This window comes from Salvelinus fontinalis, chromosome 20 (assembly GCF_029448725.1).
Source record: "Salvelinus fontinalis isolate EN_2023a chromosome 20, ASM2944872v1, whole genome shotgun sequence".
NCBI classification, from domain to species: domain Eukaryota; kingdom Metazoa; phylum Chordata; class Actinopteri; order Salmoniformes; family Salmonidae; genus Salvelinus; species Salvelinus fontinalis.
The window spans coordinates 42,862,663-42,885,158 of NC_074684.1; the positions used below are offsets into that span (position 1 = coordinate 42,862,663).

The 22,496-nt window shown below is 41.7% G+C and overlaps 1 protein-coding gene across 2 annotated transcripts in view; it reads left to right on the plus strand.

Moving 5' to 3' along the window:
• The window catches only part of lca5 (lebercilin LCA5), an 87,558-nt gene extending 69,277 nt beyond the window's left edge, over window positions 1-18,281 (plus strand). For both annotated transcript variants that reach the window (XM_055873433.1, XM_055873434.1), the window contains exons 9-10: window positions 13,821-13,974; window positions 14,828-18,281. In XM_055873433.1, the coding sequence (XP_055729408.1) occupies window positions 13,821-13,974; window positions 14,828-15,720 (1,047 nt within the window). In that variant the 3' untranslated portion in view covers window positions 15,721-18,281. The remainder of the gene's footprint in view (window positions 1-13,820; window positions 13,975-14,827) is intronic.
• The last annotated feature ends 4,215 nt before the right edge of the window (window positions 18,282-22,496 follow it).

A 22,496-nucleotide genomic window follows, 5' to 3' on the forward strand; every position in this document is an offset into this window, starting at 1 on the left:
CAGACCCATTCAGATGGTGGTAGACTATAACAGTTATTAATTCAGACCCATAACCATTCAGATGGTGGTAGACTATAACAGTTATTAATTCAGACCCATTCAGATGGTGGTAGACTATAACAGTTATTAATTCATACCCATAACCATTCAGATGGTGGTAGACTATAACAGTTATTAATTCAGACCCATTCAGATGGTGGTAGACTATAGCAGTTATTAATTCAGACCCATTCAGATGGTGGTAGACTATAGCAGTTATTAATTCAGACCCATTCAGATGGTGGTAGACTATAACAGTTATTAATTCAGACCCATAACCATTCAGATGGTGGTAGACTATAGCAGTTATTAATTCAGACCCATTCAGATGGTGGTAGACTATAGCAGTTATTAATTCAGCCCCATTGAGATGGTGGTAGACTATAGCAGTTATTAATTCAGACCCATTCAGATGGTGGTAGACTATAGCAGTTATTAATTCAGACCCATTCAGATGGTGGTAGACTATAGCAGTTATTAATTCAGACCCATTCAGATGGTGGTAGACTATAACAGTTATTAATTCAGACCCATTCAGATGGTGGTAGACTATAGCAGTTATTAATTCAGACCCATAACCATTCAGATGGTGGTAGACTATAACAGTTATTAATTCAGACCCATAACCATTCAGATGGTGGTAGACTATAACAGTTATTAATTCAGACCCATTCAGATGGTGGTAGACTATAGCAGTTATTAATTCAGATCCATAACCATTCAGATGGTGGTAGACTATAACAGTTATTAATTCAGACCCATAACCATTCAGATGGTGGTAGACTATAACAGTTATTAATTCAGACCCATTCAGATGGTGGTAGACTATAACAGTTATTAATTCATACCCATAACCATTCAGATGGTGGTAGACTATAACAGTTATTAATTCAGACCCATTCAGATGGTGGTAGACTATAGCAGTTATTAATTCAGACCCATTCAGATGGTGGTAGACTATAGCAGTTATTAATTCAGACCCATTCAGATGGTGGTAGACTATAACAGTTATTAATTCAGACCCATTCAGATGGTGGTAGACTATAACAGTTATTAATTCAGACCCATAACCATTCAGATGGTGGTAGACTATATCAGTTATTAGTTCAGACCCATTCAGATGGTGGTAGACTATAGCAGTTATTAATTCAGACCCATAACCATTCAGATGGTGGTAGACTATAACAGTTATTAATTCAGACCCATTCAGATGGTGGTAGACTATAGCAGTTATTAATTCAGACCCATTCAGATGGTGGTAGACTATAACAGTTATTAATTCAGACCCATTCAGATGGTGGTAGACTATAACAGTTATTAATTCAGACCCATTCAGATGGTGGTAGGCTATAACAGTTATTAATTCAGACCCATTCAGATGGTGGTAGACTATAGCAGTTATTAATTCAGACCCATTCAGATGGTGGTAGACTATAGCAGTTATTAATTCAGATCCATAACCATTCAGATGGTGGTAGACTATAACAGTTATTAATTCAGACCCATAACCATTCAGATGGTGGTAGACTATAGCAGTTATTAATTCAGACCCATTCAGATGGTGGTAGACTATAACAGTTATTAATTCAGACCCATTCAGATGGTGGTAGACTATAACAGTTATTAATTCAGACCCATTCAGATGGTGGTAGACTATAGCAGTTATTAATTCAGACCCATAACCATTCAGATGGTGGTAGACTATAGCAGTTATTAATTCAGACCCATTCAGATGGTGGTAGACTATAGCAGTTATTAATTCAGACCCATTCAGATGGTGGTAGACTATAGCAGTTATTAATTCAGATCCATAACCATTCAGATGGTGGTAGACTATAACAGTTATTAATTCAGACCCATAACCATTCAGATGGTGGTAGACTATAGCAGTTATTAATTCAGACCCATTCAGATGGTGGTAGACTATAGCAGTTATTAATTCAGACCCATTCAGATGGTGGTAGACTATAACAGTTATTAATTCAGACCCATAACCATTCAGATGGTGGTAGACTATAGCAGTTATTAATTCAGACCCATTCAGATGGTGGTAGACTATAGCAGTTATTAATTCAGACCCATAACCATTCAGATGGTGGTAGACTATAACAGTTATTAATTCAGACCCATTCAGATGGTGGTAGACTATAACAGTTATTAATTCAGACCCATTCAGATGGTGGTAGACTATAGCAGTTATTAATTCAAACCCATAACCATTCAGATGGTGGTAGACTATAGCAGTTATTAATTCAGACCCATAACCATTCAGATGGTGGTAGACTATAGCAGTTATTAATTCAGACCCATTCAGATGGTGGTAGACTATAACAGTTATTAATTCAGACCCATAACCATTCAGATGGTGGTAGACTATAGCAGTTATTAATTCAGACCCATTCAGATGGTGGTAGACTATAGCAGTTATTAATTCAGACCCATAACCATTCAGATGGTGGTAGGCTATAACAGTTATTAATTCAGACCCATTCAGATGGTGGTAGACAATAGCAGTTATTAATTTAGCCCCATTCAGATGGTGGTAGACTATAGCAGTTATTAATTCAGACCCATTCAGATGGTGGTAGGCTATAACAGTTATTAATTCAGACCCATTCAGATGGTGGTAGACTATAGCAGTTATTAATTCAGACCCATGACCATTCAGATGGTGGTAGGCTATAACAGTTATTAATTCAGACCCATAACCATTCAGATGGTGGTAGACTATAACAGTTATTAATTCAGACCCATTCAGATGGTGGTAGACTATAACAGTTATTAATTCATACCCATAACCATTCAGATGGTGGTAGACTATAACAGTTATTAATTCAGACCCATTCAGATGGTGGTAGACTATAGCAGTTATTAATTCAGACCCATTCAGATGGTGGTAGACTATAGCAGTTATTAATTCAGATCCATAACCATTCAGATGGTGGTAGACTATAACAGTTATTAATTCAGACCCATAACCATTCAGATGGTGGTAGACTATAACAGTTATTAATTCAGACCCATTCAGATGGTGGTAGACTATAACAGTTATTAATTCAGACCCATTCAGATGGTGGTAGACTATAGCAGTTATTAATTCAGACCCATTCAGATGGTGGTAGACTATAACAGTTATTAATTCAGACCCATAACCATTCAGATGGTGGTAGACTATAGCAGTTATTAATTCAGACCCATTCAGATGGTGGTAGACTATAGCAGTTATTAATTCAGACCCATAACCATTCAGATGGTGGTAGACTATAGCAGTTATTAATTCAGACCCATTCAGATGGTGGTAGACTATAGCAGTTATTAATTCAGACCCATTCAGATGGTGGTAGACTATAGCAGTTATTAATTCAGACCCATTCAGATGGTGGTATACTATAGCAGTTAATAATTCAGACCCATTCAGATGGTGGTAGACTATAGCAGTTATTAATTCAGACCCATAACCATTCAGATGGTGGTAGACTATAACAGTTATTAATTCAGACCCATAACCATTCAGATGGTGGTAGTCTATAGCAGTTATTAATTCAGACCCATTCAGATGGTGGTAGACTATAGCAGTTATTAATTCAGACCCATAACCATTCAGATGGTGGTAGACTATAACAGTTATTAATTCAGACCCATTCAGATGGTGGTAGACTATAGCAGTTATTAATTCAGACCCATAACCATTCAGATGGTGGTAGACTGTAACAGTTATTAATTCAGACCCATAACCATTCAGATGGTGGTAGGCTATAGCAGTTATTAATTCAGACCCATTCAGATGGTGGTAGACTATAGCAGTTATTAATTCAGACCCATTCAGATGGTGGTAGACTATAGCAGTTATTAATTCAGACCCATAACCATTCAGATGGTGGTAGACTATAACAGTTATTAATTCAGACCCATAACCATTCAGATGGTGGTAGACTATAACAGTTATTAATTCAGACCCATTCAGATGGTGGTAGACTATAACAGTTATTAATTCAGACCCATAACCATTCAGATGGTGGTAGACTATAACAGTTATTAATTCAGACCCATTCAGATGGTGGTAGACTATAACAGTTATTAATTCATACCCATAACCATTCAGATGGTGGTAGACTATAACAGTTATTAATTCAGACCCATTCAGATGGTGGTAGACTATAACAGTTATTAATTCAGACCCATTCAGATGGTGGTAGACTATAGCAGTTATTAATTCAGACCCATTCAGATGGTGGTAGACTATAACAGTTATTAATTCAGACCCATAACCATTCAGATGGTGGTAGACTATAGCAGTTATTAATTCAGACCCATTCAGATGGTGGTAGACTATAGCAGTTATTAATTCAGCCCCATTGAGATGGTGGTAGACTATAGCAGTTATTAATTCAGACCCATTCAGATGGTGGTAGACTATAGCAGTTATTAATTCAGACCCATTCAGATGGTGGTAGACTATAGCAGTTATTAATTCAGACCCATTCAGATGGTGGTAGACTATAACAGTTATTAATTCAGACCCATTCAGATGGTGGTAGACTATAGCAGTTATTAATTCAGACCCATAACCATTCAGATGGTGGTAGACTATAACAGTTATTAATTCAGACCCATAACCATTCAGATGGTGGTAGACTATAACAGTTATTAATTCAGACCCATTCAGATGGTGGTAGACTATAGCAGTTATTAATTCAGATCCATAACCATTCAGATGGTGGTAGACTATAACAGTTATTAATTCAGACCCATAACCATTCAGATGGTGGTAGACTATAACAGTTATTAATTCAGACCCATTCAGATGGTGGTAGACTATAACAGTTATTAATTCATACCCATAACCATTCAGATGGTGGTAGACTATAACAGTTATTAATTCAGACCCATTCAGATGGTGGTAGACTATAGCAGTTATTAATTCAGACCCATTTAGATGGTGGTAGACTATAGCAGTTATTAATTCAGACCCATTCAGATGGTGGTAGACTATAACAGTTATTAATTCAGACCCATAACCATTCAGATGGTGGTAGACTATAGCAGTTATTAATTCAGACCCATTCAGATGGTGGTAGACTATAGCAGTTATTAATTCAGCCCCATTGAGATGGTGGTAGAATATAGCAGTTATTAATTCAGACCCATTCAGATGGTGGTAGACTATAGCAGTTATTAATTCAGACCCATTCAGATGGTGGTAGACTATAGCAGTTATTAATTCAGACCCATAACCATTCAGATGGTGGTAGACTATAGCAGTTATTATTTCAGACCCATTCAGATGGTGGTAGACTATAGCAGTTATTAATTCAGACCCATAACCATTCAGATGGTGGTAGACTATAGCAGTTATTAATTCAGACCCATTCAGATGGTGGTAGACTATAGCAGTTATTAATTCAGACCCATAACCATTCAGATGGTGGTAGACTATAACAGTTATTAATTCAGACCCATTCAGATGGTGGTAGACTATAGCAGTTATTAATTCAGACCCATAACCATTCAGATGGTGGTAGACTGTAACAGTTATTAATTCAGACCCATAACCATTCAGATGGTGGTAGGCTATAGCAGTTATTAATTCAGACCCATTCAGATGGTGGTAGACTATAACAGTTATTAATTCAGACCCATAACCATTCAGATGGTGGTAGACTATAACAGTTATTAATTCAGACCCATTCAGATGGTGGTAGACTATAACAGTTATTAATTCATACCCATAACCATTCAGATGGTGGTAGACTATAACAGTTATTAATTCAGACCCATTCAGATGGTGGTAGACTATAGCAGTTATTAATTCAGACCCATTCAGATGGTGGTAGACTATAGCAGTTATTAATTCAGACCCATTCAGATGGTGGTAGACTATAACAGTTATTAATTCAGACCCATAACCATTCAGATGGTGGTAGACTATAGCAGTTATTAATTCAGACCCATTCAGATGGTGGTAGACTATAGCAGTTATTAATTCAGCCCCATTGAGATGGTGGTAGACTATAGCAGTTATTAATTCAGACCCATTCAGATGGTGGTAGACTATAGCAGTTATTAATTCAGACCCATTCAGATGGTGGTAGACTATAGCAGTTATTAATTCAGACCCATTCAGATGGTGGTAGACTATAACAGTTATTAATTCAGACCCATTCAGATGGTGGTAGACTATAGCAGTTATTAATTCAGACCCATAACCATTCAGATGGTGGTAGACTATAACAGTTATTAATTCAGACCCATAACCATTCAGATGGTGGTAGACTATAACAGTTATTAATTCAGACCCATTCAGATGGTGGTAGACTATAACAGTTATTAATTCATACCCATAACCATTCAGATGGTGGTAGACTATAACAGTTATTAATTCAGACCCATTCAGATGGTGGTAGACTATAGCAGTTATTAATTCAGACCCATTCAGATGGTGGTAGACTATAGCAGTTATTAATTCAGACCCATTCAGATGGTGGTAGACTATAGCAGTTATTAATTCAGACCCATAACCATTCAGATGGTGGTAGACTATAACAGTTATTAATTCAGACCCATAACCATTCAGATGGTGGTAGACTATAACAGTTATTAATTCAGACCCATTCAGATGGTGGTAGACTATAACAGTTATTAATTCAGACCCATAACCATTCAGATGGTGGTAGACTATAACAGTTATTAATTCAGACCCATTCAGATGGTGGTAGACTATAACAGTTATTAATTCATACCCATAACCATTCAGATGGTGGTAGACTATAACAGTTATTAATTCAGACCCATTCAGATGGTGGTAGACTATAGCAGTTATTAATTCAGACCCATTCAGATGGTGGTAGACTATAGCAGTTATTAATTCAGACCCATTCAGATGGTGGTAGACTATAACAGTTATTAATTCAGACCCATAACCATTCAGATGGTGGTAGACTATAGCAGTTATTAATTCAGACCCATTCAGATGGTGGTAGACTATAGCAGTTATTAATTCAGCCCCATTGAGATGGTGGTAGACTATAGCAGTTATTAATTCAGACCCATTCAGATGGTGGTAGACTATAGCAGTTATTAATTCAGACCCATTCAGATGGTGGTAGACTATAGCAGTTATTAATTCAGACCCATTCAGATGGTGGTAGACTATAACAGTTATTAATTCAGACCCATTCAGATGGTGGTAGACTATAGCAGTTATTAATTCAGACCCATAACCATTCAGATGGTGGTAGACTATAACAGTTATTAATTCAGACCCATAACCATTCAGATGGTGGTAGACTATAACAGTTATTAATTCAGACCCATTCAGATGGTGGTAGACTATAGCAGTTATTAATTCAGATCCATAACCATTCAGATGGTGGTAGACTATAACAGTTATTAATTCAGACCCATAACCATTCAGATGGTGGTAGACTATAACAGTTATTAATTCAGACCCATTCAGATGGTGGTAGACTATAACAGTTATTAATTCATACCCATAACCATTCAGATGGTGGTAGACTATAACAGTTATTAATTCAGACCCATTCAGATGGTGGTAGACTATAGCAGTTATTAATTCAGACCCATTCAGATGGTGGTAGACTATAGCAGTTATTAATTCAGACCCATTCAGATGGTGGTAGACTATAACAGTTATTAATTCAGACCCATAACCATTCAGATGGTGGTAGACTATAGCAGTTATTAATTCAGACCCATTCAGATGGTGGTAGACTATAGCAGTTATTAATTCAGCCCCATTGAGATGGTGGTAGACTATAGCAGTTATTAATTCAGACCCATTCAGATGGTGGTAGACTATAGCAGTTATTAATTCAGACCCATTCAGATGGTGGTAGACTATAGCAGGTATTAATTCAGACCCATAACCATTCAGATGGTGGTAGACTATAGCAGTTATTATTTCAGACCCATTCAGATGGTGGTAGACTATAGCAGTTATTAATTCAGTCCCATAACCATTCAGATGGTGGTAGACTATAGCAGTTATTAATTCAGACCCATTCAGATGGTGGTAGACTATAGCAGTTATTAATTCAGACCCATAACCATTCAGATGGTGGTAGACTATAACAGTTATTAATTCAGACCCATTCAGATGGTGGTAGACTATAGCAGTTATTAATTCAGACCCATAACCATTCAGATGGTGGTAGACTGTAACAGTTATTAATTCAGACCCATAACCATTCAGATGGTGGTAGGCTATAGCAGTTATTAATTCAGACCCATTCAGATGGTGGTAGACTATAGCAGTTATTAATTCAGACCCATTCAGATGGTGGTAGACTATAGCAGTTATTAATTCAGACCCATAACCATTCAGATGGTGGTAGACTATAACAGTTATTAATTCAGACCCATAACCATTCAGATGGTGGTAGACTATAACAGTTATTAATTCAGACCCATTCAGATGGTGGTAGACTATAACAGTTATTAATTCAGACCCATAACCATTCAGATGGTGGTAGACTATAACAGTTATTAATTCAGACCCATAACCATTCAGATGGTGGTAGACTATAACAGTTATTAATTCAGACCCATTCAGATGGTGGTAGACTATAGCAGTTATTAATTCAGACCCATTCAGATGGTGGTAGACTATAGCAGTTATTAATTCAGACCCATTCAGATGGTGGTAGACTATAACAGTTATTAATTCAGACCCATAACCATTCAGATGGTGGTAGACTATAGCAGTTATTAATTCAGACCCATTCAGATGGTGGTAGACTATAGCAGTTATTAATTCAGCCCCATTGAGATGGTGGTAGACTATAGCAGTTATTAATTCAGACCCATTCAGATGGTGGTAGACTATAGCAGTTATTAATTCAGACCCATTCAGATGGTGGTAGACTATAGCAGTTATTAATTCAGACCCATTCAGATGGTGGTAGACTATAACAGTTATTAATTCAGACCCATTCAGATGGTGGTAGACTATAGCAGTTATTAATTCAGACCCATAACCATTCAGATGGTGGTAGACTATAACAGTTATTAATTCAGACCCATAACCATTCAGATGGTGGTAGACTATAACAGTTATTAATTCAGACCCATTCAGATGGTGGTAGACTATAACAGTTATTAATTCATACCCATAACCATTCAGATGGTGGTAGACTATAACAGTTATTAATTCAGACCCATTCAGATGGTGGTAGACTATAGCAGTTATTAATTCAGACCCATTCAGATGGTGGTAGACTATAGCAGTTATTAATTCAGACCCATTCAGATGGTGGTAGACTATAACAGTTATTAATTCAGACCCATAACCATTCAGATGGTGGTAGACTATAGCAGTTATTAATTCAGACCCATTCAGATGGTGGTAGACTATAGCAGTTATTAATTCAGCCCCATTGAGATGGTGGTAGACTATAGCAGTTATTAATTCAGACCCATTCAGATGGTGGTAGACTATAGCAGTTATTAATTCAGACCCATTCAGATGGTGGTAGACTATAGCAGTTATTAATTCAGACCCATAACCATTCAGATGGTGGTAGACTATAACAGTTATTAATTCAGACCCATTCAGATGGTGGTAGACTATAGCAGTTATTAATTCAGACCCATAACCATTCAGATGGTGGTAGACTGTAACAGTTATTAATTCAGACCCATAACCATTCAGATGGTGGTAGGCTATAGCAGTTATTAATTCAGACCCATTCAGATGGTGGTAGACTATAGCAGTTATTAATTCAGACCCATTCAGATGGTGGTAGACTATAGCAGTTATTAATTCAGACCCATAACCATTCAGATGGTGGTAGGCTATAGCAGTTATTAATTCAGACCCATTCAGATGGTGGTAGACTATAGCAGTTATTAATTCAGACCCATTCAGATGGTGGTAGACTATAGCAGTTATTAATTCAGACCCATAACCATTCAGATGGTGGTAGACTATAACAGTTATTAATTCAGACCCATAACCATTCAGATGGTGGTAGACTATAACAGTTATTAATTCAGACCCATTCAGATGGTGGTAGACTATAACAGTTATTAATTCAGACCCATAACCATTCAGATGGTGGTAGACTATAACAGTTATTAATTCAGACCCATTCAGATGGTGGTAGACTATAACAGTTATTAATTCATACCCATAACCATTCAGATGGTGGTAGACTATAACAGTTATTAATTCAGACCCATTCAGATGGTGGTAGACTATAGCAGTTATTAATTCAGACCCATTCAGATGGTGGTAGACTATAGCAGTTATTAATTCAGACCCATTCAGATGGTGGTAGACTATAACAGTTATTAATTCAGACCCATAACCATTCAGATGGTGGTAGACTATAGCAGTTATTAATTCAGACCCATTCAGATGGTGGTAGACTATAGCAGTTATTAATTCAGCCCCATTGAGATGGTGGTAGACTATAGCAGTTATTAATTCAGACCCATTCAGATGGTGGTAGACTATAGCAGTTATTAATTCAGACCCATTCAGATGGTGGTAGACTATAGCAGTTATTAATTCAGACCCATTCAGATGGTGGTAGACTATAACAGTTATTAATTCAGACCCATTCAGATGGTGGTAGACTATAGCAGTTATTAATTCAGACCCATAACCATTCAGATGGTGGTAGACTATAACAGTTATTAATTCAGACCCATAACCATTCAGATGGTGGTAGACTATAACAGTTATTAATTCAGACCCATTCAGATGGTGGTAGACTATAACAGTTATTAATTCATACCCATAACCATTCAGATGGTGGTAGACTATAACAGTTATTAATTCAGACCCATTCAGATGGTGGTAGACTATAGCAGTTATTAATTCAGACCCATTCAGATGGTGGTAGACTATAGCAGTTATTAATTCAGACCCATTCAGATGGTGGTAGACTATAACAGTTATTAATTCAGACCCATAACCATTCATATGGTGGTAGACTATAGCAGTTATTAATTCAGACCCATTCAGATGGTGGTAGACTATAGCAGTTATTAATTCAGCCCCATTGAGATGGTGGTAGACTATAGCAGTTATTAATTCAGACCCATTCAGATGGTGGTAGACTATAGCAGTTATTAATTCAGACCCATTCAGATGGTGGTAGACTATAGCAGTTATTAATTCAGACCCATTCAGATGGTGGTAGACTATAACAGTTATTAATTCAGACCCATTCAGATGGTGGTAGACTATAGCAGTTATTAATTCAGACCCATAACCATTCAGATGGTGGTAGACTATAACAGTTATTAATTCAGACCCATAACCATTCAGATGGTGGTAGACTATAGCAGTTATTAATTCAGACCCATTCAGATGGTGGTAGACTATAGCAGTTATTAATTCAGACCCATAACCATTCAGATGGTGGTAGACTATAACAGTTATTAATTCAGACCCATTCAGATGGTGGTAGACTATAGCAGTTATTAATTCAGACCCATAACCATTCAGATGGTGGTAGACTGTAACAGTTATTAATTCAGACCCATAACCATTCAGATGGTGGTAGGCTATAGCAGTTATTAATTCAGACCCATTCAGATGGTGGTAGACTATAGCAGTTATTAATTCAGACCCATTCAGATGGTGGTAGACTATAGCAGTTATTAATTCAGACCCATAACCATTCAGATGGTGGTAGACTATAACAGTTATTAATTCAGACCCATAACCATTCAGATGGTGGTAGACTATAACAGTTATTAATTCAGACCCATTCAGATGGTGGTAGACTATAGCAGTTATTAATTCAGATCCATAACCATTCAGATGGTGGTAGACTATAACAGTTATTAATTCAGACCCATAACCATTCAGATGGTGGTAGACTATAACAGTTATTAATTCAGACCCATTCAGATGGTGGTAGACTATAACAGTTATTAATTCATACCCATAACCATTCAGATGGTGGTAGACTATAACAGTTATTAATTCAGACCCATTCAGATGGTGGTAGACTATAGCAGTTATTAATTCAGACCCATTCAGATGGTGGTAGACTATAGCAGTTATTAATTCAGACCCATTCAGATGGTGGTAGACTATAACAGTTATTAATTCAGACCCATAACCATTCAGATGGTGGTAGACTATAGCAGTTATTAATTCAGACCCATTCAGATGGTGGTAGACTATAGCAGTTATTAATTCAGCCCCATTGAGATGGTGGTAGACTATAGCAGTTAATTAATTCAGACCCATTCAGATGGTGGTAGACTATAGCAGTTATTAATTCAGACACATTCAGATGGTGGTAGACTATAGCAGTTATTAATTCAGACCCATAACCATTCAGATGGTGGTAGACTATAGCAGTTATTATTTCAGACCCATTCAGATGGTGGTAGACTATAGCAGTTATTAATTCAGACCCATAACCATTCAGATGGTGGTAGACTATAGCAGTTATTAATTCAGACCCATTCAGATGGTGGTAGACTATAGCAGTTATTAATTCAGACCCATAACCATTCAGATGGTGGTAGACTATAGCAGTTATTAATTCAGACCCATAACCATTCAGATGGTGGTAGACTGTAACAGTTATTAATTCAGACCCATAACCATTCAGATGGTGGTAGGCTATAGCAGTTATTAATTCAGACCCATTCAGATGGTGGTAGACTATAGCAGTTATTAATTCAGACCCATTCAGATGGTGGTAGACTATAGCAGTTATTAATTCAGACCCATAACCATTCAGATGGTGGTAGACTATAACAGTTATTAATTCAGACCCATAACCATTCAGATGGTGGTAGACTATAACAGTTATTAATTCAGACCCATTCAGATGGTGGTAGACTATAGCAGTTATTAATTCAGACCCATTCAGATGGTGGTAGACCATAGCAGTTATTAATTCAGACCCATAACCATTCAGATGGTGGTAGACTATAGCAGTTATTAATTCAGACCCATTCAGATGGTGGTAGACTATAGCAGTTATTAATTCAGACCCATAACCATTCAGATGGTGGTAGGCTATAGCAGTTATGCCTAGTTAAATAAAGGTTAAATTTAAAAATAAAATTAGGAGTTCCTCAAGAGCCTATGATGCTAACAGAGGTATATGAGTTCCTCAAGAGCCTATGATGCTAACTGAGGTATATGAGTTCCTCAAGAGCCTATGATGCTAACAGAGGTACATGAGTTCCTCAAGAGCCTATGATGCTAACAGAGGTATATGAGTTCCTCAAGAGCCTATGATGCTAACAGAGGTATATGAGTTCCTCAAGAGCCTATGATGCTAACAGAGGTATATGAGTTCCTCAAGAGCCTATGATGCTAACTGAGGTATATGAGTTCCTCAAGAGCCTATGATGCTAACTGAGGTATATGAGTTCCTCAAGAGCCTATGATGCTAACAGAGGTACATGAGTTCCTCAAGAGCCTATGATGCTAACAGAGGTATATGAGTTCCTATGCAAATCACAATGTTGGAATAGTTACCACTCTATTACTGTATGTAATCAGCGATGTTAATATTATTCATATTATATTAGAATGTGTAATATACATGTTTATGGAACACTTTAATTTTCAGTGTACAAAAACATTTACGCTAACGGGTTACCAAAAATAACTATCAGAAAGCCATGCCTCCAATAAGCCACTCCTCCAATCTGATAGGCTGCTACCTCCTATAATATAGAATTAAAAAGGAAAAAATGTAACCGTTCCCACTGGTTTTGAACAGCTTGTTGATGGATGTCCTCTCTTCCTCTCTCCCTTTCTCTCCTTCTCTGGACAGGAGGTTGACATAGGAGAGCGAAGGCCGAAGGAGACTGAGGAGAGAAAGGAGAGAGAGGACCGAGAGAGTGTACAGAAGGAGAGAGAGAGGGAGAAGCAGAGGATTGACCCGGAGTTGGACACACTTGAGGAAAAGAACAAGAGACTGAAAGACGGTGAGAGAACTACAACCACAACACCACCACCTATAAACACATCCTGAACGTACCCTGACCAGCACCACCACGTATAAACACATCCTGAACGTACCCTGACCAGCACCACCACGTATAAACACATCCTGAACGTACCCTGACCAGCACCACCACGTATAAACACATCCTGAACGTACCCTGACCAGCACCACCACGTATAAACACATCCTGAACGTACTCTGACCAGCACCACCACGTATAAACACATCCTGAACGTACTCTGACCAGCACGTATAACCATATCCTGAACGTACTCCGACCACCACACATCCTGAACGTACTCCGACCACCACGTATAAACACATCCTGAACGTACTCTGACCAGCACCACCACGTATAAACACATCCTGAACGTACTCTGACCAGCACACATCCTGAACGTACTCCGACCACCACGTATAAACACATCCTGAACGTACTCTGACCACCACACATCCTGAACGTACCCTGACCAGCACCACCACGTATAAACACATCCTGAACGTACTCTGACCAGCACGTATAACCACATCCTGAACGTACTCTGACCAACACGTATAAACACATCCTGAACGTACTCTGACCACCACACATCCTGAACGTACTCCGACCACCACGTATAAACACATCCTGAACGTACTCCGACCACCACGTATAAACACATCCTGAACGTACCCCGACCACCACGTATAAAACACATCCTGAACGTACTCTGACCACCACGTATAAACACATCCTGAACGTACTCTGACCAACACGTATAACCATATCCTGAACGTACTCTGACCAGCACGTATAAACACATCCTGATCCATATGTCTCTGTCTCACCACAGGCTGGGAGAAAGAGGAGGAGGAGAGGAAGAGGCGGATCCATAAGGAGGAAGAGAACAGGAAGAGGCGTGGCCAAGTCCTGGAAGAGGTTGCGAGGCGGAACCAAGAGGCGCTAGCCAGTCAGGAAGTGGCGGAGGCAGAGCTTCGCAGGAAGGAGCAGCTATTGGCAAAGCTGAGGGAAATTGACAAGAAGAACGAGCCCCCCCAGAACGCCGGGTTGTTCTACGAGGTTGACCCAGAACCCCTGGAGTCTAGCTCAGGTTCCACTGCACGTTCTCCTCCACGGTTCTCCGACCCACGGAACCAGAAACCTTCCGTCTTCAGCTTCACTGAGCCGGAGGAGATGAGCGTTCTGCGTGGGGAGGCGGGGAGCAGGGAGGGGGGCAAGTCAGGGCGAGGGGGGGAAGAGAGCGGTTTGGGTCCAGGGGCGGGGACAGGGACTGGGAGGAGAGGGGTGAGGGCTCAGAACTCAAACGAGGACCTGGCTTTCGGTAGCTACGCCCCGTCCTTTGGGCGGCCGGCCCCACGAGGGGGTACAGGCTTCCCGACCCCTCCCCCGCCCTCGGCTCTGGACGCGCTGCTGGGGCGGTCAGAGAGAGGGAAGGGGAGAGGAGGACTAGGACCAGGCCCGGGAAAGGAGAGGAAGTCCACTTTGTTGCAGCAGCTGTTTGGCCCCCCATCTAGCCCCTCCCCGATCTCCGACAGCCCCCCAGACGTCCTCCTTAGCCCTCACACTTCCACCCTCACCGGGCCCCGCAACTGCAGAGAAGGCTTTTTCCCCTTTGAGCCCAAGTCCCCAGCACCCTTCCTTTCCTCCCTCAACGTGACCGAGAGCAGGCCGACCGTACGAGCCATTGCTTCCTTCGACGACGACATCGAGGAACTCAAACTTTGATCAAATCACTTTTTTAAAAAAAATTTTATGATTCGTCTGTTGAGTAGGAACTCGCCGTCTGATTCGTCAACGAAGGAGGAAGTGACACTTGGATTGGCCGTTGAGGCTGTTAGTCACTATACTACGGGTGGACCCGGTGGTTGGGGTTTCACAGGGTTTTATAAAAGCACTAAGTCGTATTTGTTCTGATATCAGATAAATCTAAGCCTGGTTATGGACTGTTTAATCTGATAGATAAATGTCTCTCAGTGTGTGTGTGTGTGTGTGTGTGTGTGTGTGTGTGTGTGTGTGTGTGTGTGTGTGTGTGTGTGTGTGTGTGTGTGTGTGTGTGTGTGTGTATGTTGCTCAGGGGAGTCTGTAAAATCAGGGAAGAACATCAGCATTTTCAGACAGACTTAGGCTCCGCCTCAAATGATGCCCTGATGAAGCAGCTTTATCGTTGACAGCTTTAACGTTGAATGGTGCCCTGATGAAGCAGCTTTATCGTTGACAGCTTTAACGTTGCATCAGAGATAATTTTGTATAGATAGTGTATGTGGACACCCCTTCAAATGAGTGGATTTCACTATTTCAGCCACACCCGTTCCTGACAGTTATATAACATGTAGCACACAGCCATGCAATCTCCATAGACAAACATTGGCAGTAGAATGGCCCGTACTGAAGAGCTCAGTGACTTTCAACGTGGCACCGTCATAGGATGCCACCTTTCCAACAAGTCAGTTCGTCAAATTTCTGCCCTGCTAGAGCTGCCCCCGGTCAACTGTAAGTCCTGATATTGTGATGTGGAAACGTCTAGGAGCAACAACGGCTCAACAGCAAAGTGGTAGGCCACACAAGCTCACAGAACGGGACAAGCGAGTGCTGAAGCACATAGCGTGTACAAATCGTCTGTCCTCGGTTGCAAAACTCACTACCGAGTTCCAAACTGCCTCTAGGAGCAACGTCAGCACAAGAACTGTTAGTCGGGACCTTTAGGAAAAGGGTTTCCATGGCCGAGCAGCCGCACACAAGCCTAATATCACTATGCGCAATGCCAAGCGTCGGCTGGAGTGGTGTAAAGCTCGCCGCCATTGGACTCTGGAGCAGTGGAAACGCATTCTCTGGAGTGATGAATCACGCTTCACCATCTGGCAGTCTGACGGACGAATCTGGGTTTGGAGGATGCCAGGAGAACACTACCTGCCCCTATGCATACAGACAACTGTAAAGTTTGGTGGAGGAGGAATAATGGTCTGGGGCTGTTTTTCATGGTTCAGGCCCCTTAGTTCCAGTGAAGGGAAATCTTAAAGCTACAGCATACAATGATATTCTAGACATTTCTGTGCTTCCAACGTTGTGGCAACAGTTTGGGGAAGGCCCTTTCCTGTTCCAGTATGACAATGCCCCCGTGCACAAAGCTAGATCTATACAGAAATGGTTTGTTCGAGATCGGTGTGGAAGAACTTGACTGACCTGCACAGAGCCCTGACCTCAACCCCATCGAACACCTTTGGGATGAATTGGAATGCCGACTTCGAGCCAGGCCTAATCGCCCAACATCAGTGCCCGAATGGAAGCAAGTCCAGGCAGCAATGTTCCAACATCTAGTGGAAAGCCTTCCCAGAAGAGTGGAGGCTGTTATAGCAGCAATGTTCCAACATCTAGTGGAAAGCCTTCCCAGAAGAGTGGAGGCTGTTATAGCAGCAATGTTCCAACATCTAGTGGAAAGCCTTCCCAGAAGAGTGGAGGCTGTTATAGCAGCAATGTTCCAACATCTAGTGGAAAGCCTTCCCAGAAGAGTGGAGGCTGTTATAGCAGCAATGTTCCAACATCTAGTGGAAAGCCTTCCCAGAAGAGTGGAGGCTGTTGTAGCAGCAATGTTCCAACATCTAGTGGAAAGCCTTCCCAGAAGAGTGGAGGCTTTTGTAGCAGCTAAGGGGGGAACCAAATCCATATTAATACCCATGATTTTGGAATGAGATGTTGGACAAGCAGGTGTCCACATACTTTTGGTCATGTAGTGTACTTGAGTGTGCAGCTATTCCTTTTATTTTAAAGTGTGCATCAAATGGCACCTTTTTTTTCCATATTTGGTGCACTAGTTTTAACCAGCCCATCAAGCTCTGGCCAAAGTAGTGCACTATATAGGGAATAGGGTGCCATTTGGGACTACCTAAGTCGGAGCCCTGAAAGGGCCAAAGGGTGTTTGACGTGTTTGGCAGTTAGGTTTCAAACTTATAGACTCTTTTTTAATTTGCTCTTAACCCTCTTGAGTCAATTACCCCGGCCACATGGAAATGGAATTAACATAATGCAAAAAAATCCTAGAGATATATCTGGGTGGCCGAGCTAATAGCTGTGTTTGTCAGATCAGGAGACATCCGGAAAAATCAGTCTTCTCACAAAAACGTCTGTAGGCTACATGCTAATATGACCCCTCTGTGGGAAGGTGAGTCTCTCACGAACACGTGCATGTATGTTGTGTTGCTCTAGGACACCCAAGGGGTTCAATATGTGTCAAAAATAAAATAGTTTCCTGATCTTTTTTATATCTCTGATATAGGACAGATATTTCAGAACTTCCTTTAAAGTTTTTTTTGGGGGGGGGGCCTATCTGTTGTTCCATGTATGAATCTGTTATTCAAAGTGCTTCTCTGGGCTAATAGCAGTAAGGCCAAATGTAATGTTTCATAATTTTAATATATATCATTTTTTATATATGTATGACCCAATTTAAAACAATTGCATATGTTAGCTTAGTAGAACCCCCCCCCCCCCCCCCCCCTCCCTCAGTCTTAACCTCTAAAGCAGTGGTCACCAATCGATCGCGATCTCCAAGGCATTTCTAGTCGATCGCCAAACATTTCTGTGGGCTGTTGGTGGTAGGTGCAGCCGATTCAGTTTCCCTGCGCGCCATTTCATGTGTCTGAAGGTACAATCTCTGCCTTCCCGGTGGGCCTGGAGAGGAAATCAAGTGCACTATGCCTACGCTGGCCAATCAGATTGCTCAGATGACCGAGTCTGCAGTAACGTAGCGGGCGTAAAAGAAAGCTACGGCAAAGATGATACTGTGAGATTTCTAAACGTTTCAAACCATGACTAGAGAGAGACTGTCAACGAATACAGCAAAGAGCTGCTGTGTTTATGAGTGAGTTCATGTTTCAAGTTCTTACTCAGCTCTGTCAACACTTTGTATTCAACACTTTTATAACCCATAAAATGCTTGTTCTTCCTATTTCCACGCTACATCAAGCACTGCTTGTTATTGAACGAGGAGGAAAGTTTATCTATAGGCCCTGTTATTATTAACGGCTTGGGTCTTTTTTTTTTTATATCGAGAAATATTTCACTTTCTCTGTTCATAGGAGTAACAACATGAATTTGTACACGAGGCAGAACTAGTGCGACTCAAGTTTTGCCGGAAGACGGTGTCCCTTTTGGGTCAGTGTCAGTGGAGGAAAGGGAGAGCGGAGGGATGTAGAGAGACGGATCCTCAGTCTGCTGCGCTCTCCCTCTGCTGAGACTGATGCAGGCACCATCAGCCTGGTGAAAATAAGAAATCAAATCATTTAAATGTATGCTCACTAAGCTGTGTCTCACAAGTAGTACCAACAATGGATCTATTACCGGTGTGATCATATAGCCTACCTCAAATTTTGAAATATATATATATTTTAAATGTCCAACATAAACAATGCATTGACAAATTCAAGCAAAGCCAATATGTGGTGATAATGTAATGGGCCTATATCTTACTGCACAAACCTCATTACTACAGAACTGTTTTTAATTGGTTAATGTTGCATAGGCTTACTTTTTTTTTTTAAAGTCATGTTAATAAAGAATCAGAGCAGTAGATCTCTGCATTCATTTTGACTCAAAGTGATCTTGACTCAGGAAAAAGTTGGTGACCACTGCTCTGAATGGTTGACTCTCCTCAGTGTGTGTGTGTGTGTGTGTGTGTGTGTGTGTGTGTGTGTGTGTGTGTGTGTGTGCGTGCGTGCGTGCGTGCGTGCGTGCGTGCGTGCGTGCGTGCGTGCGTGCGTGCGTGCGTGCGTGCGTGCGTGCGTGCGTGCGTGCGTATATGGGTTCATGAGGTCTGCATTCCAAAATTGCACCTTATTCCCCATAACAGCGGTTCTCAAACTCTTTGTGTCCCGTGGACCCCTGTTGTGATAGTAAATTCATCAGGGACCACCTCAGAATCACAACACGACTCCAGTCAGTTAAAATGAGCAGACAAGGAGTTTGACTTTGGCGGTGCATCGGACAGACGAACCAGGTCTTGGGCCACGGAAGGAACGTTTTAAAGGCCCTTGGCATCGGACAGACGAACCAGGTCTTGGGCCCCGTAAGGAACATTTTAAAGGCCCTTGGCATCGGACAGAATATGTTGCCGTTTTCATTTCTACACATTTTTGTTGTTGTTGTAGCTTTAAAGCTAATATTCATGTTTTAACACTTAAATTACAGTGCAGTTATGTAAACATTAAATACATTTAGGGGGAATACAACACATATTGAGTTGGTGGAGTACTGTGGATACCAATATCCCTGTGAGCTTCCCAGACCCATGTTTCCCAGGTTTAAGAACAGAGTACTGTGGATATCAATATCCCTGTGAGCTTCCCAGACCCATGTTGCCCAGGTTTAAGAACAGAGTACTGTGGATACCAATATCCCTGTGAGCTTCCCAGACCTGAGCTTCCCAGACCCATGTTTCCCAGGTTTAAGAACCGAGTACTGTGGATACCAATATCCCTGTGAGCTTCCCAGACCCATGTTTCCCAGGTTTAAGAACAGAGTACTGTGGATATCAATATCCCTGTGAGCTTCCCAGGCCTGAGCTTCCCAGACCCATGTTTCCCAGGTTTAAGAACAGAGTACTGTGGATACCAATATCCCTGTGAGCTTCCCAGACCCATGTTTCCCAGGTTTAAGAACAGAGTACTGTGGATACCAATATCCCTGTGAGCTTCCCAGACCCATGTTTCCCAGGTTTAAGAACAGAGTACTGTGGATATCAATATCCCTGTGAGCTTCCCAGGCCTGAGCTTCCCAGACCCATGTTTCCCAGGTTTAAGAACAGAGTACTGTGGATACCAATATCCCTGTGAGCTTCCCAGACCCATGTTTCCCAGGTTTAAGAACAGAGTACTGTGGATATCAATATCCCTGTGAGCTTCCCAGACCCATGTTGCCCAGGTTTAAGAACAGAGTACTGTGGATACCAATATCCCTGTGAGCTTCCCAGACCTGAGCTTCCCAGACCCATGTTTCCCAGGTTTAAGAACCGAGTACTGTGGATACCAATATCCCTGTGAGCTTCCCAGACCCATGTTTCCCAGGTTTAAGAACAGAGTACTGTGGATATCAATATCCCTGTGAGCTTCCCAGGCCTGAGCTTCCCAGACCCATGTTTCCCAGGTTTAAGAACAGAGTACTGTGGATACCAATATCCCTGTGAGCTTCCCAGGCCTGAGCTTCCCAGACCCATGTTTCCCAGGTTTAAGAACAGAGTACTGTGGATACCAATATCCCCGTGAGCTTCCCAGGCCTGAGCTTCCAAGACCCATGTTTCCCAGGTTTAAGAACCGAGTACTGTGGATACTAACAGGATCATGTTTCCCAGGTTTAAGAACATACATTGTAGATTAATAATAATAATATGACATTGTATTTTATTGAATTACACCCTCTAAATGGTATTAGTCCACAGATCTCTTGGCCCAAATTTGTTTAATCTGTTGTTAGTAATATTCCTAAATATACAAATAAATAATGTAATGTTTTGAGAACTAGCTGTGGACCCCCTGCAGTACGTAGACCCCCTGCAGTACGCAGACCCCCTGCAGTACGTAGACCCCCTGCAGTACGCAGACCCCCTGCAGTACGTAGACCCCCTGCAGTACGTAGACCCCCTGCAGTACGTAAACCCCCTGCAGTACGTAGACCCCCTGCAGTACGTAGACCCCCTGCAGTACGTAGACCCCCCGCAGTACGTAGACCCCCTGCAGTACGTAGACCCCCTGCAGTACTTGGACCCCCCGCAGTACGTAGACCCCCCGCAGTACGTAGACCCCCTGCAGTACGTAGACCCCCCGCAGTACGTAGACCCCCTGCAGTACGTGGACCCCCTGCAGTACATAGACCCCCTGTGGACCCCCTGCAGTACGTAGACCCCCTGCAGTACGTAGACCCCCTGCAGTACGTAGACCCCCTGCAGTACGTAGACCCCCTGTAGTACGTGGACCCCCTGTAGACCCCCTGCAGTACGTAGACCCCCTGCAGTACGTAGACCCCCTGCAGTACGTAGACCCCCTGTAGTACGTAGACCCCCTGCAGTACATAGACCCCCTGTGGACCCCCTGCAGTACGTAGACCCCCTGCAGTACGTAGACCCCCTGCAGTACGTAGACCCCCTGCAGTACGTAGACCCCCTGTAGTACGTGGACCCCCTGTAGACCCCCTGCAGTACGTAGACCCCCTGCAGTACGTAGACCCCCTGCAGTACGTAGACCCCCTGTAGTACGTAGACCCCCTGCAGTACGTAGACCCCCTGCAGTACGTAGACCCCCCGCAGTACGTAGACCCCCTGCCGTACGTAGACCCCCTGCAGTACGTAGACCCCCTGCAGTACGTAGACCCCCCCGCAGTACGTAGACCACCTGCAGTACGTAGACCCCCCCGCAGTACGTAGACCCCCTGCAGTACGTAGACCCCCTGCAGTACGTAGACCCCCTGCAGTACGTAGACCCCCTGCAGTACGTAAATTACTTGTTAACAAACTATAG